General features: G+C 40.8%; 1 protein-coding gene across 1 annotated transcript in view; it reads right to left on the bottom strand.

Annotated features, from left to right (window-relative positions):
* Positions 1-17,527, bottom strand: part of TNKS2 (tankyrase 2) — a gene marked incomplete at both ends in the record, with an annotated part of 67,397 nt that extends 49,870 nt beyond the window's left edge. Inside the window, 5 exons of the mRNA XM_079717461.1 lie at positions 263-338; positions 534-570; positions 3,004-3,099; positions 5,285-5,509; positions 17,329-17,527. Of these exons, the coding sequence (XP_079573587.1) occupies positions 263-338; positions 534-570; positions 3,004-3,099; positions 5,285-5,509; positions 17,329-17,527 (633 nt within the window). The remainder of the gene's footprint in view (positions 1-262; positions 339-533; positions 571-3,003; positions 3,100-5,284; positions 5,510-17,328) is intronic.
* Positions 17,528-27,695: the final 10,168 nt, after the last annotated feature.

The following is a 27,695-nucleotide window of genomic DNA, read 5'->3' as shown; positions in this document are numbered from 1 at the left end:
GTCTAAATAACAGTAATAATCTGGTTTTACAAAATCCAACTATATACCAAAGGCATAGTATAATAGTTTATAAGTTCACTATTGCAAAGAGGAAGCTACCTAAATGTTTTTTATTAACCAAGTTTTACTAAGGTTAAGAATTAATCCAAATTATTGCTTAAAAGAAAATATCAGCATTTTTGTCAAATGTTTTAAGTTAAGAGATAAACACAATTTCATGTTACCAGGAGATGCACACAACCTTAGCTGCAAAAGGAAGTACCTTTCTGCCATCACTTGCATGGCAGTTGACATTTAATGGTGTCAGCAGAGCCATCATTTTTTCCTCATTGCCACTCCTAGTGTACAAAAAAATGTATTAGCAATTTGTATTCTTTATCAGGTCCTATCTGGAGACATGTATGTGACCATTAAAAAAAAATTCATTCTCTTTTAGAGAGTCTGCTTATTGTAAAAAAAATAAAATTAAATTAAAAAATTAAAAATTAAATGGTGAAATATTTATGATACATATTTATAACACTAGTACACACCTGGCACTCTCCAAGAGTTCATCTTTCTTATATTCACCTGTGAATTAGGGGAAAAAAAAAAGCAGAAATTAAAAAAAAATTAATTACAGAAGTAATGTCAGTTTTATGCATAAAGATGCTCAGTGAACTATATTTAAAGTAGAAAAAACTGGAAATAAATTTCCAATAAATGGAAAATAGTTAATCAACAGAATACTGTGCAGTTTAAAAATATTTATGTGAAGACAGACAGAATACCTTTGTTATGAAAGTGAAAAAAAGAGATTCAGTGTTATATAATGAAACATTACCGCAACTATATGAAAACAATATGCACAGAAAGAGGAAAGCCAAGAAGGAAATAAATCAAAATTTTAACAAAGTTTGTCTTAGGGGGTAGGTTATGGGTAACCTTTTCCATTTCTTTTTTACTCCTCAAATTTCATAAAACCAATGTTACTTGTCTAACAGACAAAATGCATTCACAACTTCATTCAAAATCAGAACAAAACAAAATCCAATACAAAAATATAACAGTATCACAGAAATTACAAAAGATACTCTATAGCATCACCAATGGAACATAATCATTAACATTTTTATGAATCCAGAAGATTTTTCTACACTAAAATTGTTTTATTACAATGCTGCTTTAAATATATACAAATAGGGCTTCCCTGGTAGCACAGTGGTTAAGAATCTGCCTGCCAATGCAGGGGACACAGGTTTGAGCCCTGGTCCGGGAAGATCCCACATGTCACGGAGCAACTAAGCCTGTGCGTCACAACTACAGAGCTTGCTCTCTAGAGCCTGTGAGCCACAACTACTGAAGCCCACATGCCTAGAGCCCATGCTCCGCTACAAGAGAAGCCACCGCAATGAGAAGCCCGCGTATCTCAACAAAGAGTAGCCACCGCTTGCTGTAACCAAAGAAAAGCCCACACGCAGCAATGAAGACCCAACACAGCCAAAAATAAATAAATTAAATAAATTAAAAAATATATACATATATACACACAAAAACAGGACTAAATAAACTCCTTATGCCTATAGCCTTTATATTTACAGATGAATACAAGCAAAAACTTTAAAATCGATACAATTTAAATTAACATAATAAGTGTTTATTTATTTGCTTAAACGAAATCCTAACTGGTGTCCACAATATGAAGTGTATATTGATTGCTGTGCAAGGCTTCTTTTGAGCCCCAAGTTTTTTTTTTTTAAATTTATTTATTTATTTATGGCTGTGTTGGGTCTTCGTTTCTGTGCGAGGGCTTTCTCTAGTTGTGGCAAGCGGGGGCCACTCTTCATCGCGGTGCGCGGGCCTCTCACTATTGCGGCCTCTCTTGTTGCGGAGCACAGGCTCCAGACGCGCAGGCTCAGTAATTGTGGCTCATGGGGCCCAGTTGCTCCGCGACATGTGGGATCTTCCCAGACCAGGGCTCGAACCCGTGTCCCCTGCATTGGCAGGCAGATTCTCAAACACTGCGCCACCAGGGAAGCCCAAGCCCCAAGATTTTTAACAAAGGTAAAAGTAGGGAATAGCATGGAATAGGGAAGGAGGAAATGAACACTGAATTGTTGGTTACAATAGCTCACTTTTCTAGAACTCTTTTAGGGGACTAGTCTAAATTTTCTCAGTAATAGCAGAAGAAATATCACAAAGCCCAAGCACAAAAGCTCAAAGCAGAGCCCCTCAAGCTCTTGACTATTAGACATAATTCTAATGGTGATCACAGAGTAGATAAGAATCCAAAAAATAATATGGCAGAGAGTTGCTTCAGAGGAAATACTCTGGTAAGGGAGAAAATATGTGAAGTAGATACTACCACTCAAAAAAGCCTGACAGTCTAAAATAAACCTAAACCTAGGGACCACAGCCTTATATATCTTAATAGGTTGCAAGCACATGAATATGTTCCAGTAGAACACAATAATTCTCACTCTTCATGGTACTGAAATTGATGTGCCCAGAATCCTTTTTAGAAAAGCAAGAGAATGATTACTAACACACAATTATCTACCACCCCTGCCCCCAATAAGGCAGGAATCACAAATTTAAAAGCTAATTAAAAAAAACAGAAAACTTTACCTTCCTTAGACAAGAATCAAATGTCAACTGTTCAGATGCAAAAAAGAATAGCAACTGAGGGCTTCCCTGGTGGCACAGTGGTTGAGGGTCTGCCTGCCGATGCAGGCAGGGGACACGGGTTTGTGCCCCGGTCCGGGGGGATACCACATGCCGCGGAGTGGCTGGGCCCGTGAGCCGCGGCCGCTGAGCCTGCGTGTCTGGAGCCTGTGCTCCGCAACAGGAGAGGCCACAATAGTGAGAGGCCCGCGTACCACAAAAAAAAAAAAAAAAAAAAAGAATAGCAACTGAACTGATACTATTAAAAAAATCTCACTGAGGTCATTAACTGACTGTCTACCTAGCAAGTTCATTCTTTATATTCTTCCCAGAATACCCAAAGAGAGTATGTAGACTTACCAGTCAGCACTGCTTTGGCAGACGGGTCTGCTAAATCCAATGCTGTCCTTCCATCTGTATTTCGAATGGTTGGCTCAGCTCCATGCTGTAAGAGCACTGCAAAACAGCAACACTACCTTTCAAAATGGTAATTGTGACAATTTGATTTTAATAAATCATTTTCTCAAAAATTCTGGTCCAGAAGTCTCAAAGTAATTTAAAGACTTTTTATATCCTGATAGTATGGTAAATGTTATATTTTAAAGATAAGAATATATAAAATATTCCATTATTTAATGTATTAGACACATTTCATTTATCTCCCCTAAGCTCAATGTCAGATTTTCCTTTGCTAAACAAGTGACTAAGGACAGATAAAGAACTAAAAGGCAAGTTTACTTGAAAGCTTGTTTTCTCACACCAAATGAACACTGCCTAGAAAGATTACTCTATAATAGCAAAAATGAAATTTCTAAAGCTGTGAATAGCCCAGGAATAGGGATCTGTGGGATTAAAAAAAAAAAAAAAGAAAGAAAAAGAAAAAAACACTCTGCAGAGTTAACAAACCCCCAATCAAAACTGCTACATTACAACCCAAAAAGCATAAAAAGACTTGTGCTATACTCTGTACATATTGTTATTTGGTTATATAAAGATATTCCATCACACTCTATAAATAAGGAGCTGGGGAAAGACAGGCAAATACATGCAAAAAGGGAAGCTCAGCTTCTGTTCCTTTATAGGGTTAATGTTCATTCCACTGTACTCCTATCTCTAACAGTGATGTCCAATAGAAATAAAATGTGAGCCACATTAGTAATTTAAAATTTTCTAGCAGCCAGATTATAAAAATGAAAAGAAACAAGTTAATTTTAACATATTTTATTTAATCCAATATACCCCAAATATTGTCATTTCAATATTTACATTTACATTGTAAGCAATATAAAATTGAGATATTTTGCATTCCTTTTCTTTGTACTAATATTTGAAATCTGGTATGTATTTTCCCCTTACAGTACATCTCAATTTGAACTAGCCACATTACAAGTCTTCAACTACCATACTGGACAGTGCAGATCTATAACTATATTTGGAAAACCCTACATTATTAAAGCTAATTATTTATATGCCTGAAACTCAGGTACCAGAGAAGGATTCTGAGCAGAGGGCAGATAACACAAAGGACAAAAACAACCAAAAAAAGATAACACACAGGAAAGGAGAACTGGACAGAGGTTACTAGGTAATCCTTTTCTTATCTTTATAAATTACCTAACCTAATTTAAACTAAGCTCATGACTTCAGTATAAAGTGATTTGGGTTGGTGGGGGGCTGGGAGAGAGAGGAAGAACAATTTAAGTCTAGCATAGAGTCCCTAGACTTTTCCTAGTGCACAGAACTGGTTTTCTATCTGTCTCAAGGATTTCAGTGTCCCTGTTTTGCATCAGGAAACAGAGGTAAGGTAGCAGTCTAAAATCTCTGACTGTGTTAAGCTCAGAAAAGTCAATACCGGGTTAATGACAATTCTCAAATAAGCAGCCTTCTCACATATAATTTTCTGTCAGTGACCAATCTGTTAAGCAAATTCTATTTCATTCATTAAAGTATCCTAAATGACTGACAGTTTTTCCTACAAATGCTTCTTTACTTATCCTGCCATTTCTACTCTCCTACAACCACCCTAGTTCATGCCTTCATCATTTCTCATCTGCATTATTCTACAGCTTCCTAGCTAGTCTCCCCAATGCCATCCTTTCTACTCAGCCCTCTACCAGATCACTCTTTCTAAAATATACTGCTCTCACCACACTGTCCCCTCCTTAAAAGTTATCAATGATTCCAAACTATCTACGTAACAATATCAAGCTCCTTACCCTGGAATCCGAAGCTTCTTATAAAGAAGTCACTACCTACCTTTTTGACCTTTCTCCCCAGTACTTCCTGGGAAAACTCAGGAAGGAGTGACTCAACTCCAGCCCAGTCACTGCACGCATTATCCTCTAACACTCTGTTCACTTCCACCACACCTTCAGCTGGTTCTTTGTGTGTGTGTTATTCCCAAGAGAATCCATATTTCTAGAGAAGAGAAATTCTGTACTACTCTGTTCTTTAAAATATTTAAGCTCAGTACCACACACAAAAAGACACTCAGTAAACAGTGGTTGGATTAATCACGAAATGTTCTTAAATACTTAAATTCAGCCTGGTAGAATCTGATCACATTAACAAATGAATTCAATTAAGATTGAGAACAGTTACAAACTATTTCAGAAAAATTCTGGAATGTAAACAGTCTTACCAATGCAAACATCAATCTTTCCTTTAATTGCAGCTTCATGGAGAGGAGTATAATTCCAATTATCACGAGCATTTGGGTCTGCACCATGTCGCAAGAGGAGATTGACTACTTCAGCATGACCAAAAGAGCATGCGTTATGAAGAGGAATAAGCCCCCCATCATCACGTGCTTGGACATTTGCACCATTCTGAAGCAAATATTCAACTACATCTTTCCGTCCAAAACCTAGAAGAAAACAAATGATCCACATTTAAGTTCTCCAAAGAAAATATATCAAATTAGAATCAATAAGTACAAGCCACGCTAAAATGTTTTTGGATGCAAAACAGTAACAGATTCAAGAATTCATTGATGAAATATATCACTAACTAATCTTAATTAGAAAGTCAAAGGGTCTCTCCAACGCATTAGGTAGTACTACTGCTAACTTCAGAGGAAGGTTATGAAATTAGTGACTGAAAGTCCAAAGTTCAAACATTTCCCACTCTACAACAGCATTCAATTTTGCAAATAACGAGTTCTGCATATTTTGTGGGCAGACATTTTCAGGTATCCAAAGTATATACTAACCAACTCTTGCTAGAATCCCTTTCCCACATCTATCTCATAAAATGTTTCTATTGAACTGGGGGACTATGAGACAGCAACAAAAATGTTTGTATTTGTCTATGTAGTGAAGATAGAGAGAGGTGATACTAGGCAGAAGTGTGATATGAGGTGTCTTCAAAGGAGCCCTTACTTTGCCACTTGCACAACACAAGCAACTTCTGCCTAGGCAGGAGGCCTTCTTTAAAAACCCATGTCCCACAGTTCTGCTGCAATTGCCCCCGTAAGGAAAAAAACCAAAGAAGTCTGACAACTCATTTATACTGGTTAATAGATTTAGTACCAATGAGTTTCAATCTTTTACCATTCCCACGTAACAGCACCTAAAATCTTTTTACAGTTAATAGTAAAAAGAAAAGGATTTCAGGCATATGTTAAAGCAGTTGGGGAGACATACCTGTATATTGGGAGAGAGAGAAAAGACCTTTACATTCATCTGAAATTTTATCAGAATATTCTTAAAACCACCAAGCCTGAATATAGTCCTTCTAAGAAGACCAGAGTGGAGTTGAATGAGAAAGCAACGACATACAATGTTTCCAAGGTGTATGTCTGAGGCTGGCCTGGATGCAACTGAGGGAAGAGTTAGATGACTGAAGAGATTAACTGTTTTGTTTTTTTTGTCTAAATATTCTAAGCTCTATGTCACAGAGGTGGGTGTCTTTGATACTCCCTATTCTCGATCTTTGATTCTCCCTAAGCTCAAAGAGTTTACAATTTAGGATGTGGAGAAACAGTAATCTCAATATACTATAACTGTCATAAAAGAGGTATATAGAAAATGCTACTAGAACTCAAAGAAGAGAATACCTAATTGGGGGAAAACAGAGAACAGGAAGGATTATCCCAAAGGAGAGTCCAGTGATGACATGTGAGCTGAAGGCTTACAGAAAAATGAAGGGATCATTAGGAAAATGAGAGGAGAAGTGAGATGAGGAGAAAAGAGATAGGGAGTGGGAAAAAGCTAAGCAAGGAAAGAGCTCTGCAGTTGAAGCAGAAGAAATAAAATGTACATAGGCATTGAAGTGTGAAAGAGCCAATCATTCATAGTAGCCAGGACATAGAATGCCTAAGTAGGCAGAAGCCAGATGAGGAAGAACCTTACAAGCCACACTAAGGTGGTGTATGGATTTTGTCCTATAGACTAGTGTTTTTCAAGCTGCTTTCAGGCAATAGATTTAATGCAATTTTTTTTGCCTTAGAAAAAAATTGAGATATAATTGACATATAAGGTTATATTAGTTTCAGGTGCACAACATAATGATTTGATACTTGTATATAGTGCAAAATGGACACCACAATACATCTAGTTAACATCTATCACCACGCATAGTTAAAATTTTTTTTTCTTGTGTTGAGAACTTTTAAGATCTATTCTCTTAGCAACTTTCAAATATATAATACAGTATTATTAACTATCGTCATCATGCTGTACATTTCATCCCCAGGACTTAATTTCACATAACATAATGCCCTCAAAGTCCATTCATGTTGTTGCAAATGGAAGATTTCGTTCTTTTTTTTTTTTTTTTTTTTTTTGCGGTACGCGGACCTCTCACCGCTGTGGCCCCTCCCGCCGTGGAGCACAGGCTCCGGACGTGCAGGCCCAGCGGCCACGGCTCACGGGCCCAGCCGCTCCGCGGCACGCGGGATCCTCCCAGACCGGAGCACGAACCCGCGCTCCCTGCATCGGCAGGCGGACCCTCAACCACTGCGCCACCAGGGAAGCCCCATTTTTTTTTTTTTTTACAGCTGAATTATATTCCATTGTGTATATATACCTCAGTTTCTTTATCCATTCATCCCTTGATAGATACTTAAGTTTTTTTTTCCCCATGTCTTGGCTATTGTAAATAATGCTGCAGTGGCATTATTTACAATAGCCAAGACATGGAAGCAACCTAAATGTCCATGGACAGATGAATGGATAAGACAAATATCATTTGATATCGCTTATATGTGGAATCTAAAATATGATACAAATGAACCTATTTATAAAACAGAAACAAACTCACAGACATAGAAAACAAGCTTATGGTTACCAAAGGGGAAATGGGGTGTGTGTGTGTGAGACAAATTAGGAGTTTGTGATTAGCAGATACAAACTACTACATATAAAACAGATAAATAACAAGGTCCTACTGTATAGCACAGGGAACTTTATTCAATATGTTGTAATAAACTATAATGGAAAAGAATATGAAAGAGAATATATATACATATACACACACACACATATATAAAACTGAATCACTTTGCAGTAACCAGAAACTAACACATTATAAATTAACTATACTTCAATTTAAAAAAAAAGAAAGAAAAATAATGCTGCAGTGAACATGGGGGCACACAAGCCTTTTTTCCCTCATCTGACTAGACCTCTCAGCAACATTTGACAACTGACTACTCCCTCCCTTGTGAAACATCTCTCCGAGTTTCCATGATATCACACACTCCTGGGTTTTCCTTGTTTCATCTGTTCATTTAACAAATGATCAGGCAATATCAACCATGTAATGGACACTTTTCTGGGTGCCTGGGACATACTAGTGTACAAAACAGGCCAAATCTCTGTCTTTGAGGAACTTCTATGGAGGTAGGGGAGATGAACAACAAATGCACAAAATGAGTAGGTTAGAAGGTAATTAGAGGAAGACTTCCCTGGTGGTCCAGTGGTTAAGAAGCCACGCTCCCAATGCAGGGGGCCCAGGTTCGACCCCTGGTCAGGGAACTAGATGCCACATGCATGCTGCAACTAAGAGCCCGCATGCTGCAACCAAAGATACCGTGTGCTGCAATGAAGGTCTGGTGTAGCCAAATACATAAATAAATAAATATTTTTTAAAAAAAGGTAATTAGAGAAAGAGTAGAATAAGAAGTGATCAGGAGGGGCTTCCCTGGTGGCGCAGTGGTTGAGAGTCCGCCTGCCGATGCAGGGGACACGGGTTCGTGCCCCGGTCGGGGAAGATCCCACATGCCGCGGAGCGGCTGGGCCCGTGAGCCGTGGCCGCTGAGCCTGCGCGTCCGGAGCCTGTGCTCCACAACGGGAGACGCCACGGCAGTGAGAGGCCCACATAACACAAAAAAAAAAAAAAAAAAAAAAAAGAAGTGATCAGGGTGTGTGTATGGAGTGGGTCATAAAATGGAACAGGGAGGTCATCATAGGCCTTACTGAGATGGTGATATTTGATGAAAGACCTGAAAGAGAGAGTGTTAGCCCTACTGACCAACAGTTAGAAGGCCAGAGTAAATGGAGCCAAGTGAGAAAGGGGTAGCATAGCAGGAGATGAGGTTAGAAGTAATGAGGACCAGCTAGAGAGGCTTGAGGACCACTGTAAGAACTGTGGCTTTTTTACTCTGAGGAAAAAGGGAGTGTCACTGCAGGGTTTTGAGCTGGTAAATTACATGATATGACTTATATTTGAAAAGTACACTCTGGCTGTTGTATTGAGACTAGATTTAAGGGGGTTTAGGATAGAAGTAGATGAGAGATTATGGCGGTTTGGACCATAATGTGGTGGAACTTGTCAGAATATTAAGTAACAGATTCTGGGTACTCTGAAGGTAGAGCCTGCACAGTTTGCTCACAGATTGGATGGGGGGTGAGGGTAAGAGTGAGGAGGTTAAGAGAGGCTGGGGCCGAGAGGGGAGTCATGGATGACTCCAAGGTTTCTGGACTAAGAAGTGGAGTGGTGGAGTTGACATCAACTCAGATGGGGAAGGCTGCAGCCAAAACAGGTTCATGGCAAAAGATGAGGAATTCAAGTTTTGGACATGTCCTACTTCCCTGGGGGCTTCTTGCTTATTCCACCCCATTTTTAATGCCAGGATTCCTCAAGACTCAGTTCTCTACCCTCTTTTCCCCTCTTAGATGATCTCATCTTCTCCTATGACTTTAAGCACCACATAGATACATAACCCGCAAATTTAAATCTCCAGTCTAGACTTTTCACCTGAATTCCAGACTGTTTACTGGACATATTTCCACCTGGGTATTTCAAAGGCATCTCAGACTCAACATGTTCCCTAACTTCTCTTCATTCCACCGACACTGCCCCAACCCACTGTCTCCAGCCTGAACTATTGCAAAAGTCTCCTTAATTGGGCCTCTCATTTCTACTCTGTCCCCAGAGATGTTTTTTTTTTGTGTGGTACGCGGGCCTCTCACTGTTGTGGCCTCTCCCGTTGCAGAGCGCGGGCTCCGGACACACAGGCTCAGCGGCCATGGCTCACGGGCCCAGCCACTCCATGGCATGTGGGATCCTCCCAGACCGGGGCACGAACCCGTGTCCCCTGCATCGGCAGGCAGACTCTCAACCACTGCACCACCAGGGAAGCCCCCCAGAGATCTTTTAAACACAATCATCATATCATACCCCTATTTAAAATAATTCACTAGCTTCCCACTGCTGCTTAGAATAAAATTCAATCACGCTCCCATGGCCTACAAGGTCTACTGCATGAACTGGCCATTACCGCCTTCTCAAACTTCATTTCATACCACTCTTCCCTTTCTGAGCTGTGATCCAGCTTTCTTTCAATTCATCAAGTATGCCAACCTTACTTCAGTGGTACATGCTGCCTGTCTGCTTGGACTCCTCCCTTGCTCTTTGCATCCCTCATTTCTACTCATTGTCTAATCTGTTTAAATGTCTCCACCTTAAGAAGGCCATCCCTGAGCATTCTATTTACAGCAGACCATTCGGCACACCGACACATTCAATTCAGTTGGTTTTCCCCTCTCCTTCACTAGAATGCAAACTTCAGAAAAAAACACAGGAGTTTTTGTCTTTGTTGTTCACAGCAGTATCCTCTGGCACTTATTAAAACTTGTAATTACTGTTTAGTACTTATCTCCTGGACTCTCAAGTTCCATAAAAGGAGGATCAATGTCTATCTTGGTTCATCATTACTTCCCCAGTGTCCTTCACACTGCATGGCACATAGCAATTTGTTGATATTTGCTTTATTAATATATCACGGTATGAGAAAAGGAGACTGAGAAATAAAACTAAGAAAGAATGGCACTGCAGAAGCCACGAGGGAATATTTCAAGGAGGGCAAGGCCAAACCTGCTGCCACTATGCTCTGACCTGAATCTTCTTTACCACAGCCTGGGTACTGTTGATCACACTGTCCTCCCAAGTGAGCCACCCACAGCTGCCCCAGTCAATGGCTCTGCTATCCCAGCCATGCAACACCCACCTGGAAGAAAAGCTTTTAAAAAAGACTTAGGTTGGAGAGTAAGAAAAAAGGAATCAACATAAAGAAAAATTAGTAAAGGTATCTCTTTCTTTGGAAAGTTACTTGATGTGCCCAAGCACTTTGAGAAGGATCACTATTTCTTCAGTGGTAATCGACACATCTGAAGTAGTCAAAATGGTGACTCACAGAGTAACTTCCCAAAAAAGGAGTGTGAGGTGGGCATAGAAATAGGTGTAGTAGAACATCTAGCTGTTACAACAGATAGTGTCAATTAGGAAGATATCTGTTCCAAAGGATCAGTGATCAAGCTGAAGAAAGGTCAAGTGAAGCCTTTTGTTAAAATACCCTTGAGAAGAGAAGAGAGAGAATCGATACTGATGCATCTGACTAAACCCTGAAATTGAAGTTTTAGCTAGGGAGGAGACACAGGGAGAAAGGATTAAGGTGATTTTATCTACATAGTTACCAACAGTCCAAGACACAGATGACTTCTACTTCAATAACTGTATCAACATGATTTCCTAGCCATTAAGACGTCTGACACCCATCTGGAGACTGACTGACAGATCCACTATAAAGCACTGACAATGAAACCAAACAGGCTTATTTGGAAAGTAAATCTGCTGATCAATAAACTGTGTTACTTAATGGCAGGCACTGTCCCCTGTTCATTTATGTCTACTGGACAAGGTTAAGGTGATTTTATCTACATAGTTACCAACAGTCCAAGACACAGATGACTTCTACTTCAATAACTGTATCAACATGATTTCCTAGCCATTAAGACGTCTGACACCCATCTGGAGACTGACTGACAGATCAGCATGTTTTCCAAGTCACAGCGTAAGGACTATATAATATGTGTGCAGAGGTCATGCTGCTATCCTGAGACAGTAGATAAGAGTCTGAGATTTTGAATGTTTGAAGCCACTTCTTGACATGAAAGGAATTATTTAGAGGGGGTCAGCAGGAAGCTATTTCAAATTTTAAAATCTTCTACTTTTGGAAGTTTGGTGAAACCTTAGCTTTAAATGGCTTCCCAAACTCTGAGGGCTAATTCCTGATAAAACCCCCATTATTACGGTGTCAAGAATAGTTCAAAGCACTTCTGTTAAGTACTCATTTCTTGAAGAAAAAATAGTTTTGCAAGGTATATTCTGTTCATGCTCTCACTGGCCAGGTAAAACATGAATAGGCATATCCTTAGAGTCAATGCCTATCTTCATATCCTAAGGATCTCTTTATAAAGGAATCAGAAGCCTACAGTTAGCAGTCATGGCTGCTCAGGATACATTGTGGTTTATTTTATAATTATGGAATAGCACTCATCTTCAAACATGAAAATCCTGATGAAATCATATACTGAGTTTGAATCCACTATAAAGCACTGACAATGAAACCAAACAGGCTTATTTGGAAAGTAAATCTGCTGATCAATAAACTGTGTTACTTAATGGCAGGCACTGTCCCCTGTTCATTTCTGTCTACTGGACAAGGCTAGTATCTGGTATATAGGAGGACTTGATAAACATTTGTTTGGTGCATAGCTAATACTTTGTTGGAACAGTAAGCAAACGACCTCCACAGAAAATATGAAGTTAATGATTTGTGATGACTAAGAAAAGCAGTCTATTCAATTTCTCTTTTGTCAAGTTTCGTTACAGTCTAGATGCCATCAGTTTCAGCAGTCCCAGGAACTGTCTTGCCAGCCATGACTATTGTTAACAGTATCATATTTTGCTGCTCTACTGGAAACATGCTTTCATCTGAATGGCTTCCAGAAAGCTGTGAAGCACTGTAAGTCACTACAGAGAAACTAACTTAGACTCTTAGGAAGTTTCACTGAGAGCCATCACCTCCCCCTTTTTACAGTCCAAAGGTGGAATGGGCCACTGATGATGCAGCTGGTCCAATACGAAATGACAGTGATGTCTTGCCAACCTAAAGGTAGGCTGGTGTCATGTAGGGCTTTGTCAGAAGAAAACATTCAGAAACAGAAAATGTCAACAAATACCATCAAACAGAGAAGGCTCCTGTGGCCTAGGAGATGGGAATGTATAATCAAGCAGCCTTCAGCTTGACTTACACAGCCAGGACTCGTCAGATTTTTTTAAGGGATATCATTTTATACTTCTCATTTACTATTAACTTTAGTTTACTAAGATCCAGAAAAAGTACTTCCCACGTATATTTCTTGAGAATGAGGAACACAAGGGACAAGGTTTTGCCTAGCTCAACTTAGGACAAATAATCTGGTCAGAGTGGAAGAAACCTGGAAAAGGATGCCATGGCCTCTGACAACCTGAATGCAGAAATACTGCAACAAGTACTCCAGACTGGTTGTTACTGAAGTCAACTGCCTACCTCTAAATCCATCAAGAGCTGAGGAAAAAGGTATAACTCAAGTCTTGATAATATACTGGGAGATCTGATAAGTCAAAAAAAAATTCTGAATTCTTAAATAGACTGGTTTTTATTTGATACTGGGGTTTCCTACTGATGCAGAATTTAATTATTCCCCACCGCAAAAACCAATCCTGGAAATAAAAGTCTATAATTCTAGCCCTAAGTAAGAAATGTGGGTACATTTTGTGCATCTCCCATAATTATGACGGTGACCTACAGCCAAAAGAAGGAAATGCTTTTGAAACATTATTGGAGGTCTTCAATAGCACCATTTTGGGAAAGGATATCAATGGCAATCACAAAAGCTATTATATCTTTGGTAGCTGAGTTGTTAAAATCTTCAATTGGAGGAATCATTCCACTTTCTTATACCAGTCAGATTCTGACTTACTGGTCCAATTGCCTACCCTATACAGAAATCCTTTCTACAGCATCTCTGAAAGATGCCAATCCAACCACTGCTTGGAGACTTCCAGCCAATCCCACAGTTGAATAGATTGTTAAAGGCAGTCTGACTCCTTGTAACCTTTCACCTACTAGCCCCTAGTTTTGACTGCCAAGGCCAGAGGAGTCATATTCTCTCACTTTTCTACTTGACTATCTTACACATATGTGAAGACAGAAACATTGTTTAACCTTAGTCTTCTTTCATCTCTAGAATAAGTAACTCTAGCTTTCATATTAGTTGCTTATATAATAAGTTCCAGATGCTCTAGTTCCATTTCCCCTCTTCCAGGGAAAACAAACAAACAAAAAACCCCTCTTATATGCAACTCACATAATTGAATATAATAAAGTTAAGTCTGACTAGTTCAATGTATATGGCTGAGTAGCATACTACAAATACAAAACAAATGTTACCTTGTTTAACTAGAACTCTAACAATGCAAGTTCTTTTTAAACCTGTCATTCTCTAGCTACATACATACGTATCACCTCCTTTCCACCATCTCTATACCTGAATTCCTTGAACCTAATAAATTATTTTACATATTTTCCTACTGAATGATACCTCTCTGCACACTCCGAAGAATATTTAAGATTCTCAAGCCAGGGAATTCTATTCCTCAGAGCCCAGTCCCCCGAGTTCTAAGATTCTTGAGAATACTGCGTATTTCTTTCTTTGGCTATGATGGACAACAAGATGACTTTCTCCCAAAGATTCTGTCCCTCTTCATTTTTCAGAAATAAGTTCAGAGAAGCAATCTCCTTTACTGAGATCTGCTGTTTTCTAGGGGATTATACTGTCAAGAATTTCAGATGTGATTGCTTTTAGCAAAATTAGAGCTGTAGCCTTCCTACCACCAACCTGCCTCTACAAGTTTTGTAATGTGTCACAAAAAACTCATTCATATCCTCTGTGTGTGTGTGGGGGGGGGGGTGTAGGTAGGGGGCTGGTGGCAGAGGGATTGAAGAGGGAACAATTTTTCTCGTAAGAAGTGACTTCTTAAAGCATGCTTATCTAAGAAATGTAATCTAGACAACAGGAGAAAAGTTCCTGTTTATGTTGATTACTTTTTTCATTTGATAGAAGAACTTAACTCCTTTAGGACTGGCAATTGATTATTCCTTTAATTGAACTAAATATTTTAGGTGAAAAGACAGACCTAATTTTTTCTAATCTGTTCTATCGTGATTCATTTTATTTTTCATTCCTGTTCCTTGGAAATCCAAACAAAAAGACAAAATCATGTCTATCCTACCCCCCAATAAAACCTCCAAGCTTTAATCGGCTTAAAAAAAAAATTCCCTCCCATAACTTACCCTATAATGTACAAACACAAGAAACTGCTTGGTCAGGCAGTTACACAGTCCCACCTACATTGAGCTTCCAATAACCTGCTTACATGCATATTAACATAACGAATAACTCACCACCTACAAAGATTTTATAAAATATATTCTCCACATATTAAGAAAAATGCAGCTGGATGCACTTATTTAAAAATTGAGAAAACACGTTCTCTCTCATTAATCTAATAATAATTTAGATTGAATTTACTGAGCTAATTAAAAAAAGTTTCTAATACACCTGAGTTTAAATGCAGGGCTTTAAAGCTCTGATTTAATGTAGACTATTAGTAATTTTTATTTTATTAGTTTCTTTTATACCTTGACTTCTTAAGCTTATAACCTGTACCTGAGAATTTGGGTAAATTGTGAGAGGTAAGTTGGTTCCTAAAATACGTTTTCCATTTCAGTCTAAACAAACCACATGAAATCTATGTAAAAAGTACTCTGCAATGTTGGGACAGAACTCAGGGTGGGATGGTTGGGAGGAATAAGGTCAATAAGAAGCTAATCCATAATCTTAAGCCTCTAAATATTACTATTTTCAGATATGAACTCATTAATACAACAAATTCTTGAAAGGTAGCAACTAAGATCTTCTTTGGTTATTTTTATCCCACAGATCAAGTGAACAGAATATAAGTAACACTACCCCTTGGATTACATATCGTTGGTTATGACGGTTTGCCAAATCAGTTATTTAAATGATTACTACACGGACAAGCAGGACAATCCAAATTAGCTGAGGACAGGCAGCACTGATCACCAAAATTTTAGGCAAAATGGCTAAACAGAAGATTAGACTTTGGTATTCTTCATCCTTCCCTTTCTGCTGCCCACAGGCTGTTTATAGTTCTCCCACCGACGGTCCCCCAAACCTTCTCCCTTAAAAGGCTCCTCAATGAGAACCCAACAAATTTGTAATTGATGGAGAAAGCATACCTCCCAGTAGTATTTACATTTTCAAACAGGTACAGGTTAAAACAAACAAATCTCCCACTGGTAGAAAAGTGTAAAAGCAATGTCTGTGAACAAGGAAATCTTTCTCCTCTGCTCATCATTCCTACTCCAAGAATGTTTTAAAGAGTGCTTTAAAACATACTCTTCTGCTTTTTCAAAAAATTATTTTAAACAATCATGTAACGCACGAAGTGAAAAACCAGCATTATCTGAAGTATGAGACTCTATTCCCGCTTTCAATTGCGCATGGCTCACTTGAGGATAGAGGTAATCACGATCCTTCCTCAAAGTGAAAAGTATAAATGCTTTATAGAAATAAGATGTAAATTGAAAAAAAAAACGTAATTCAAACGATCTAAATCTCAGAATGAGGCGAGGATAGTCCCAATTTAAATTCTAGATCCAAGCTAGAGTACCTGCACCATCTTTCCTCGCATTCTACTACTTTCCACCCCAATTTGTACGTGTCTGGCAGAGATTACCCGCCCGCACACAACCTAAGTCAGATATCAATTCTCCCAAACTTGACTCTTTCCAGTTCTAGTCTCCAGAAACTTGCTAATGACTGCTACCCAGGTAAACCTATTAACGCTAATGTGCCAATGATCAATTAAGCTGCTGCTCCTAAATCACATCCCTGCATTTTACAAAAGCATTAAGAACGTAACCCAAAGGCTTTTTAAGAGTTATAGTGGAATGTGCAAGAACGATAAATTCTGGAGATAACTGGCCTTTAAATCACAAGGTCTACTACGTCCCTACTCTTTCTAGTATGCAGAGGCCTTTTAGGGTAGTAAGACCGGAAGTTGGTACAGGTATTGTCGACACAAAACAAAGCAAAAAAGCCCAAACAAACGAACAAAACCCCCACAGCTTCCAGTGAGTAAGGCACACTCGCTCCCTAGTCCCCTAGGGGACTCCTCAGTGCCCACTCGACGACATCGAGATGACCAGGACCGGAGCCCCAGGGGGGAAGGGCGGGGGCAGGAGGAGCACTGTGTCTGGTTTCGGGCCTGCGAGCCGGGGTGCGCAGGTGGGGTCTGGGGGCGAGGCGAGGCGGCGCTGGCCCCAGTTACCTGCGGCGAAGTGGAGCGGGGTGGACTTCCTCCCCGCCGTGTCGCGGCTGTTCACCTTCTCTGGCGTCACCAGCCTCTTGACTCGCTCCACGTCCCCGTTGCGGCACGCCTCGAACAGCTCCCGGGCGGCCGGTTCCACGGCCTCGGCCGCCGCGCCCGCGCAGGCCGCACCCCCGCCAGCGCAGCGGCGGCCCGACATGATCCTGGCCGCCGCCGCCGCTAGCAGCAGCGCCAGCAACGGCAGCAGGAGCCCCGGCCCCGCGAGCAGGAGGGCGAGGCCCCCCGGAGGAGACGCGCTCAGGGCCCGGGCCGCTCGGATCCCTGCTGTCACCGGGCTCGGCGCAGTCCCATGGCCGCACCGCCCTGCGCCCCTCGCTCGGCCTCGCGACCCCGGCTGCCCCGCGGCGGCGGCAGAGGTACCGCGATCCCGCCGTTCGACCTCCGAAGCGACGCGGAGGCGGAAGCTGGCAAGGCCCCTCCTGCCAGCTCTTCTGAGCCCTGGGAGCGCACGTGACGTCGCGCTGCGCGTGCGCAGTGGTCGTAGAGGGCCGGGCAGGTTTCGGCGAGCGGGGCGGCGCGGAGGGGTTTGTGGGAAATGTGAGGAGAGATCCTCCGGCTTTGGGAGGAGAGGGGGATTCGTCCCACCGCCATCTTTGTGGTGGGTTTTGCTGAAGTGGAGCGACTCTGCTTATGGTCTTTCTTAAAGAACGGATTTCCTGATCTGAATTTCATTATTACACTGAAGAGAACTCTTGAAAGTTTTTCCCCGATTTTGCATATTATTTTGGACTTCTTTTGTGGAAAATTTCCATGTTTTCAGCTTCCACAATCCCTTTCTCCTGAGGGTTTCTTTTCTGTTTCGCTTGTTTGTACACCCCCCACCCCTATCTCCACTGTCTCTTCCCTTCCCCCGCAACTATTTTGCTGTTTGTGTGCCACTTCTCGGAAATGAATGAGTTGCTTGATGGGAAGTTTGGATGAGCTGCCCCAAGATCATTTGAAGAAAATTAGGAAAGCAATGAAAGTTTGTTCCAATTCTAAATTAATAATTGAGAGGCATGGCTTAGATTAATTACTGTTTCCATAGTTATTAGTTTAGGACTAAATGAGGGACCCCTCGTAACTCCATATTATGCTGCTTTGGCTGAGGTGTGGATATACGGGTGACAAAGTTCAATGAGTTGCGATTTATTTTTTTGCTATGAAAACAAGAAAAGCACATAACTAATTCTCACGCTTAAGGTAGTGATCAGCTGGGGTTTTTTATTTTAAGATTTTTTTGGTGTGGACCATTTTTAAAGTCTTTTATTTTTAAAGTCTTTTATTGAACTTGTTACAATATTTTATGTTTGGGGTTTTTCTTGGCCAGAAGGCATGTGGGATCTTAGCTCCCCAACCTGGGATCGAACCTACACCCCCTGCATTGGAAGGCGAAGTCTTTTTTTTTTTTTTTAATTTATTTATTTATGTATTTATTTTTGGCTGAGTTGGGTCTTTGTTGCTTCGCCCGGGCTTTCTCTAGTTGCAGAGAGTGGGAGCTACTCTTTTTTTTTTTTTTTTTTCCCCGGTACGCGGGCCTCTCACTGTTGTGGCCTCTCCTGTTGCGGAGCACAGGCTCCGGACGTGCAAGCTCAGCGGCCATGGCTCACGGGCCCAGCCGCTCCGCGGCATGTGAGATCCTCCCGGACCGGGGCACGAACCCGTGTCCCCTGCACCGGCAGGCGGACTCTCAACCACTGCGCCACCAGGGAAGCCCTGGGAGCTACTCTTCATTGCAGTGTGTAGGCTTCTTGCGGAGCATGGGCTTCAGGCGCCTGGGCTTCAGTAATTGTGCTCGCGGGCTCTAGAGTGCAGGCTCAGTGGTTGTGGCGCACGGTCTAGTTGCTCCGCGGCATGTGGGATCTTCTCGGACCAGGGCTCGAACCCGTGTCGCCTGCATTGGCAGGCAGATTCTTAACCACTGTGCCACCAGGGAAGCCCTGGAAGGTGAAGTCTTAACCACTGGACTGCAAGGGAAGTCACTCTAGACAGTCTAATCATCTGTGAATGTGAATGTTGGAAAAAGTTTCTCCTTTTCCCATCCTAGGCCTTAGGCCTTACTGGGTTGGCTAAGACCGCTAATGTAATATTGAGTAAAAGTATTGATATTGGATATGCTTGCCTTGTTCTGTTTTTTAAAAGGACATCTAACCTTTTACTGTTAAGAATGATGTTTTGGGGATTTCCCTGGTGACCCAGTGGTAAGAATCCACCTTCCAATGCAGGGGACGCTGGTTTGATTCCTGGTTGGGGAGCTAAGATCCCACATGCCGTGGGGCAACTAAGCCCACGCACCACAACTACTGAGTTCTCGTGCCTCAACGAGAGAGCCCGTGTGCCACAAACTACAGAACCCACGCGCCCTGGAGTCTGCGCGCCACAACTGGAGAGAGAAAACCCACACGCCACAACTAGAGAGAAGCCTGCACGCTGCAACGAAAGATCCTGCACATGTCAACAAAGAACCCGCGTGCTGCAACTAAGACCTGACGCAGCCAAAAAATAATAATAATAAAAAAGCCATCTCTAAAAAAAAAAAAAAAAAAAGATGTTTTTTCACCTAGAAGAGAACATAGGCAAGACATTCTCTGATTAAACCGTAGCAATATTTTCTTAGTCTCCCAAGGCAAAGGAAATAAAAGCAAAAATAAACAGATGGAATCTAATCAAAGTTATAAGCTTTTGCATAGCAAAGGAAACCATAAACAAAATGAAAAGACAACCTACAGACTGGAGAAAATATGTGTGAATGATACGACTGAAAAGGGCTTAATTTCCAAAATATACAAACAGCTCAGACAATTCAATATCAAAAAAACAACCCAATCAAAAAAATGGGCAGAACTAAATAGACATTTCTCCAAAGAAGACATACAGATGGCCAACAGGCACATGAAAAGATGCTCAACTTTGCTAATTATTAGAAAAATGCAAATCAAAACTACAATGAGGTGTCATCTCACACCGGTCAGAATGGCCATCATCAAAAAGTCTATAAATAATAATTGTTGGAGAGGATGTGGAGAAAAGGGAACCCTCCCACACTGTTGGTGGGAATAGAAATTGGTGGAGCTACTATGGAAAATAGTATGGAGGTGCCTCAAAAAATGAAAAATAGAGTTACGATATGATCCTGCAGTCCCACTTCTGGGCATGTATCTGGAAAAGATGAAAACTCTAATTTGAAAAGATACATGCACCTCAATATTCATAGCAGCACTATTTACAATAGCTAAGACACGGAAGCAACCTACGTATCCCTCTACAGATGAATGGATAAAGAGGATGTGGCATATATATATACACACACACACAAAAAAAATGGAATATTACTTAGCCATAAAAAGAATGAAATTTTGCCATTTGCAGCAACATGGATGGACCTAGACATTATCATACTAAGTGAAGTAAGCCAGACAAAGACAAATATTATATGATATCACTTATATGTGGAATCTAAAAAATAATAAAAATGAACTTATTTACAAAACAGAAACAGACTCGCAGACATAGAAAACAAAATTATGGTTACCAAAAGGGAAAGGAGAGGGGGTGACAAATTAGGAGTTTGTGATTAGCAGATACAAACTACTATATATAAAACAGATAAACAAAAAGGATTTACTGTAGGGCTTCCCTGGTGGCGCAGTGGTTGAGAGTCCGCGTGCCGATGCAGGGGACACGGGTTCGTGCCCCGGTCCGGGAAGATCCCACATGCCGCGGAGCAGCTAGGCCCGTGAGCCATGGCCAGGGAGCCTGTGCGTCCGGAGCCTGTGCTCCGCAATGGGAGAGGCCACAACAGTGAGAGGCCCGCGTGCTGGAAAAAGAAAAAAAAAAAAAGGATTTACTGTAGTACAGGGAACTATATTCAATATCTTGTAATAACCTATAATGGAAAAGAGTTATAGATACCTGAATCACTGCTGTACACCTGAAGCTAATATTGTAAATCAACTATACTTCGATTAAAAAAGAAAAGAATGATGTTTTTTAAAATGTTGTTTTCCATAGTGTTTTGGTAGTTACACTTTTTTCAGGTGAAAGAGGTTTCCTTCTGTTTGCACTTTGCTAATGATTGTTGTCATGAATGGATGTTGAATCTTTATAAAATGCTTCCTTTTTTGTTAAGTTTTAATCATAATTGGATGTTGAATTTTATCAAATGATTTTTTTCCTACACCTATTGAGGTAATTTTCTTCTTTAATCTGTCCATGTAGTTAATCATATTTATGGATTTTCTAATGTCAAACCAATCAATAATTTAAAATTTTCCCACAAAGTAAACATCAAGTCCAGAGAGTTGTTTAGGCAAATTCTACCAAACTTTCACAGAATAATTCCAGTCTTGTTCAAACTCTTTCCAGATACTAGAGGAATACAAAATACTCCCTAACTCATTCTATGACACTGTTATAACCTTGATACCAAAGCAGGTAAGGACAAGAAAGGAAAATTACAGACCACTTTCAATAATGAACATAGATATAAAACTTCTAAATAGACGATAAGCTAACAGAATCCAAAAAGGTGATGTAGAACCAGCTGGTGCTTGAAAAAAAAATACTCAAAACAAATACAACACACAAAAAATAACTCCAGAGGTGTTTATATGTATAACTAAAGCAACTGTGGGACTGAATCTGACAGTCATTTTCTTAATTGGAAACAAGATACTTTCCCTCGCCTATCTTTATTTTTCCTTTCATTAAAAGGGAAGTGATGGACTTCCCTGGTGGCGCAGTGGTTAAGAATCTGCCTGCCGGGGCTTCCCTGGTGGCGCAGTGGTTGAGAGTCCGCCTGCCGATGCAGGGGAAGCGGGTTCGTGCTCCGGTCTGGGAGGATCCCACATGCCACGGAGCGGCTGGGCCCGTGAGCCATGGCCGCTGAGCCTGCGCGTCCGGACCCTGTGCTCCACAACGGGAGAGGTCACAACAGTGAGAGGCCTGCGTACCACAAAAAAAAAAAAAAAAAAAGAATCTGCCTCCCAAACCAGGGGACACGGATTCGATCCCTGGTTTGGGAAGATCCCACATGCCACAGAGGAACAAAGCCCGTGCGCCACGACTACTGAGCCTGCGCTCTAGAGCCCGCAAGCCACAACTACTGAGCCCGCAAGCCACAACTACTGAGCCCACATGCCACAACTACTGAAGCCTGCGCGCCAAGAGCCCGTGCTCCACAACAAGAGAAGCCACTGCAATGAGAAGCCCACGCACCACAACGAAGAGTAACCCCCGCTCACCGCAACTAGAAAAAGCCCTCATGCAGCAACAAAGACCCAACGCAGCCAAAAATAATAAATAAAATAAATAAATAAATTAATTAATTATAAAAAGGGAAGTGAACTGCTTGGACTTAGGGATAGTGAGTTAAAACAGAAATACAGAGGTACAGAAAAAGACTATACCAGGTTGAATTGTGTGCCCCCCAAATTCATATCCACCCAGAATCTCAGAAAGTGACCATGTGAGGATGGAGGCAGAGATTGGTTTGATGCATACACAAGCCAAGAAATGCCAGGGATTGCAGGCAACCATCAGAAGCTAGAAAAGGCAAGAAAGGATCTTACCCTAGAGAGCCTTCAGAGACAGCACAGCCCTGCTAATTCCTTGATTTCAGATAGCTAGCCTCCAGAATTGTGAGAGAATAAATTTCTATTATTACAAGACACCCAGTTTGAGGTACTTTGTTATCGTAGTCCTAGGGAACTAATAACAGATTATGATGCTATAAAGTGGGGTGCTGCTGTGGCAAATACCTAAAAATATGGAAGTGGCTTTGGAATTGGATAGTGGGTAGAGGCTGGAAGAATTTTAAAGTGCATGATAGAAAAAAGCCTAGATTGCCTTGAAGAGATGGTTGGTAGAAATAGAAGTTAAACATAATTCTGGTGAGGGTCTAGAAGGAAGAGAAATCTGTAGAGAAAGGTTCTGTAGTCTGAGGGCATACAAATATCACTAACAGAATGTTACTAGAAATATGAATGATAAAATGCTTCTGATGAGGTGCCAGATAGAAATGAGGAACATATTAATGAACACTATAGGAAAGGTAATCCTTGTTATAAAGCAGCAGCAAACTTGGCTGAATTATGTTCTACTATTGGGTGAAAATAGAATTTATAAGAGATGAATTTGGATAGATTTCCAAGCAACATGTGGAAGGTGCAGACTGGTTTCTCCTTGTCACTTACAGTAAAATAAGAGATAAATTGAGAAATAAACGGTTAAGGAAAACAGAACCTGCAAATGATGAATTGGAAAATTCTTAGCCTACCCAGATAGCGTACTCTGGAAACAGGGCCAAGGGTGTGAGTGGACAACTCTTTGCTATAGAGATCAGGTGTGTCTAATTTATGGCTCCAATCAACCATCTCAGCAGCAGCCAGCAATAGACAAGTTTACCCAGGAACGCTTGTGTCTGATGGTGTGGATTCTCTTGACATCCACAGAAGATTGACAAGGTTTTGGAGAATTTTACACCAACAGAAACCCTGCCAGCCCGGATGGAAGGGGACAGAGACAGGATGAAATGAAGAAAGAATACCCTTGAGGGCAGAGCCATGAAGGCAGAGGCCAGAGAGGGTGGGGCTGCCACCTAGGAGGGCTGAGAGGATGGAGCATCAAGCCACAAAGGATTACTCTTAAGCCTTGAAGCCTAAGAGAATTTGTCTTTCTGGGTGGTGAACTGTTTTAGAGAGGTAATCTCTTTACTCCTTTTTTTTTTTTTTTTCAGTTTAGGAATGGCAATGTTTATCCCATGTCTATCCCATCATTGTATTTTGGAAGCAGACAGTTTGTTTTCTAGTTTCACAGGTCTGTGGACAGAGAATTTTGCCCCATGATGAACCATACCCAGAGTTTCACCCATACCTGATTTAGATGATTTAGATGACGAGATTTGGAATTTTTTTTAAGTTGACAATATTTTGGAATTAGATTTAATGCTGCAATGGGTTAAGACTTCAGGGGACTTCGAGATGGGGTGAATGTATTTTGCACATGGGATGGATGCGAGTTTTGGGGGAGGCAGATGGCAGACTGTACTGAGTTGATAGTGTCCCCTCTAAAATCATGTCCAGTTTGAACCTCAGAATGTGACCTAATTTGGAAATAGGGTCTTTGCTAATGTAATTAAGTTGAGGTCATATTGGATTAGGATGGGCTCTAAATACAATCACTGGAGTCCTTACAAGAAAAGACAAAGACACACAGACACAGAAACATATGGAAAAAGGTAATTTGAGGATTACTGGCAACCACTAGTAGCTAGAGGAGGCAAGAAGTATCCTCCATAGAGTGTTTCAGAGAAAGCATGGCCCTGCCAACACCTTGATTTCAGACTTCCAGCTTGCAAATTTTGAGGAAATAAATTTCCGTTATTATAGGCCACTCAGTTTGCAGTACTCAGGCCAGCAGCCCTAGGAAATGAATACACAGGGCCACTGATACTTGTGAGAAATGCTTGTCAAATATAAGCACTCAAAGGACTGAAAGCTCACAAGAGCATGGCAAAGTGGGCAAATGGACTAAATGTACAAGTTGTGAGGGAATGAAAAGGGTTACCAACTGACCTCTGCTCAAGGGTTATGTTGTAGGAGCTTGGGAAGGAGACAGAAACTGCAAAATGATTTAGTGGAAAAGCTTTGCCTTGGTGTTTAACTTGCTGCCTAATGGAAACCGATTATATGCCTGTTTACTCTTCATCTTTCGTAGCCCTTTGAACTTCCCTAGATAAATAGTGAAATTATTTTGGCTTTTCAGTTTCTATGGTACTTTCAGCTATTTTATGTTCATGACAGAACATTTGGCATGTTTTGTTATGACTAAAGCTGACAGAAATGCAATGTCATTTAAAAAAAATTTACTTGTTTTTTCTTTTCACAAAATGTTTGTTGTTGAAAGTTTGAAAAATAGAGGTCAGCAAAAGGAAAAATATGCTAACAAAAGTTGACACACACACATTAACGTTCGTGTCACAGCTTGCGTTCTTTGGGAAGCTGACTCTGAGATGGAGACTAGCATGCAGGATGTTTATTAAGGAATGGTCTTGGGATCAATACTTGTGGAAGGGAGGAGAAGGAAGCAGGATTGGGTAGAGGGAGAAGTTGAACTGAGATACAGCTCCAATCAACTAACCTGATGACTAACTCTGGATCTCAGATGGCCCTTAAAATTGTCCCAAATCTGGGCATGAGGAACAGACACTTACACCTCCTACATTGATCAGTCATTGAATAGGAACTACCCTTCTAGGGAGGTATGATCTTGGGCCAGTTTTATTTAGGCAAAGTAATCCCCAACGAGGGCTGAGAACAGAGGGCTGTCTTCCTGAAGTACTTCCAGTGGCTGGGGGAATGAGTCCTCCATTTCTTGAGAGGCATCTGGGTGGCACATTGCAGCATCTACCACATATAGGTATAGAAAACTGAATTAATCATATTCTGCAATTCATGGCTGCTATGGACTGAATGTTCGTGTCCCCCCTAAATTCACAGGTTGAAACCCTAATCTCCAGTCTGTTGGATTTTTGGGTGGTGAACTGTTTTAGAAAGGTAATCTCTTTACTCCTTTTTTTTTTTTCAGTTTAGGAATGGCAATGTTTGTCCCATGTCTATCCCATCATTTTATTTTGGAAGCAGACAGTTTGTTTTCTAGTCTAGCAGACAGTTTGTTTTCTAGCAGACAGTTTGTTTTCTAGTGGGATGTGGGGGCCTTTGGGAGGTAATTAGGTCTTGAGAGTGGAGTCCTCATAATGGGATTAGTGCCCTTAGAAGAGACATAAGAGAGATGATCTCTCTCTCTACCACGTGAGGATACAGCAGCAAGTTCTCCAGAACTGTGAGAAATAAAAGTTTGCTGTTAAAGCCACACCTTCTATGGTGTTATAGTAGTCCAAGCTGACTAACATGGTGGCACTTTATCACCATCTGTTTTGGCAGCAATCTCTTTTATTTTATTTTTTTCCCTTTCAACTGATCCCTAGATCCATTCTTCTACCCTGATATGTTTGGTGTATATTCCTTGATTATGAACTATTATTGAAAAATATATAATACTGTTTTGTGTATTTATGTGTTTTAAATTTATATCAGTGGTACTAAGCTGTAGTTCTTTTCAGTTTTCCATCAGTTACATTGATGATACTGTGCTATTGCTGTCTATAGTTGTGCTCCTTGCTGTTTTTCCCAATATTATGTTTTTCAGATTTATACATCTTACTGTATGTTCATCTAGTACATTGCTTCCAGATGCTTCATTTTACCTCCCCATCTTTTTTAGTGATGAAAACCCAAGTTAATTCCAACTCTCACTACCATAAACAATTTTTGTACATATTCCCTTTAGGTAAGAAAGTTAAAAAAATGGTATTTATGGGTTAAGGTGGATTCATATATCAATTAAAATAAAGCTAACTGCTGTAATAGATAAACCTTAAAATCTCAGTGGCTTTACATAATGGAAATTTCTCACACATATGAAGTCCAGCTGGTGGTGGGGCATGCTCCATAGAATCATTCAGCGCCTAGACTGGTGGAGGCTCTGCCATCTTTTGCCGTGGTTCTAAATGTTGATAGCCAACCAACATATGCGGAAAGAAAGAGAGAGGGTAGAGGACTGCATGGGAGATTTTTACAGGCCAAGCCTGGAAATGGCATATATCACTCTACTCACATTCCACAGGCTTAAAGTCACACAGTTGTTCCTAACCAAAAGGGAGGCTGGAAAACATGGTGTAGTTGAGGGTCCAGGAGAAAAAGGAATTAGGTCTGTTGAGTGGGTGGCCAGTCTCTGCCATAGTTCACTCTTCTGGCAACCAATATCTGCTTCATGCTTCTTCCCACATAGGTTACACCACATCTTAAGAGAGACTACCCAAACTCTCATTCAGTCACTGCATGCAACTCAAGTTCCAGAATTTCCTGGTGATATGCAATTCTTTCCATCATAGGTGGTCAAGCCACCTATTAGCTACAATTAAAAATTCTTATTTGGAAAAGGAAAAGATGGGAGACAACAGTCAGGGGTTCATAGTAATTATGAAATCCTCTGGGACTTGCATTGTGAATACCTCCTACCCTCGGGTGTGGGGTAATTTTTGATTAGATACTGATCCTGTTCCTGTTGAGGAGTTCTCTTGTCCATTGTTTCTCATGGTTCTTGAGTTAACCCTCCTGGATATTCTTCCTTGTCCATTTTCTGAAGGACAGCTGAAGAGGTAGTTGAGGAGTAAACCCTTCTTGGGGACTGCAGAGTTTTCTCAGTCTGCTTGCAGCTATGCAGATTTGAAGACCTGAATTTTGAAGACCAGAAGAGTCAATGCTTCT

The sequence above is a fragment of the Hyperoodon ampullatus genome (genome assembly GCF_949752795.1).
Source record: "Hyperoodon ampullatus genome assembly, chromosome: 1".
In the NCBI taxonomy this organism is placed as follows: Eukaryota; Metazoa; Chordata; class Mammalia; order Artiodactyla; family Ziphiidae; genus Hyperoodon; species Hyperoodon ampullatus.
This window is presented reverse-complemented; position numbering and strand designations above follow the sequence as displayed.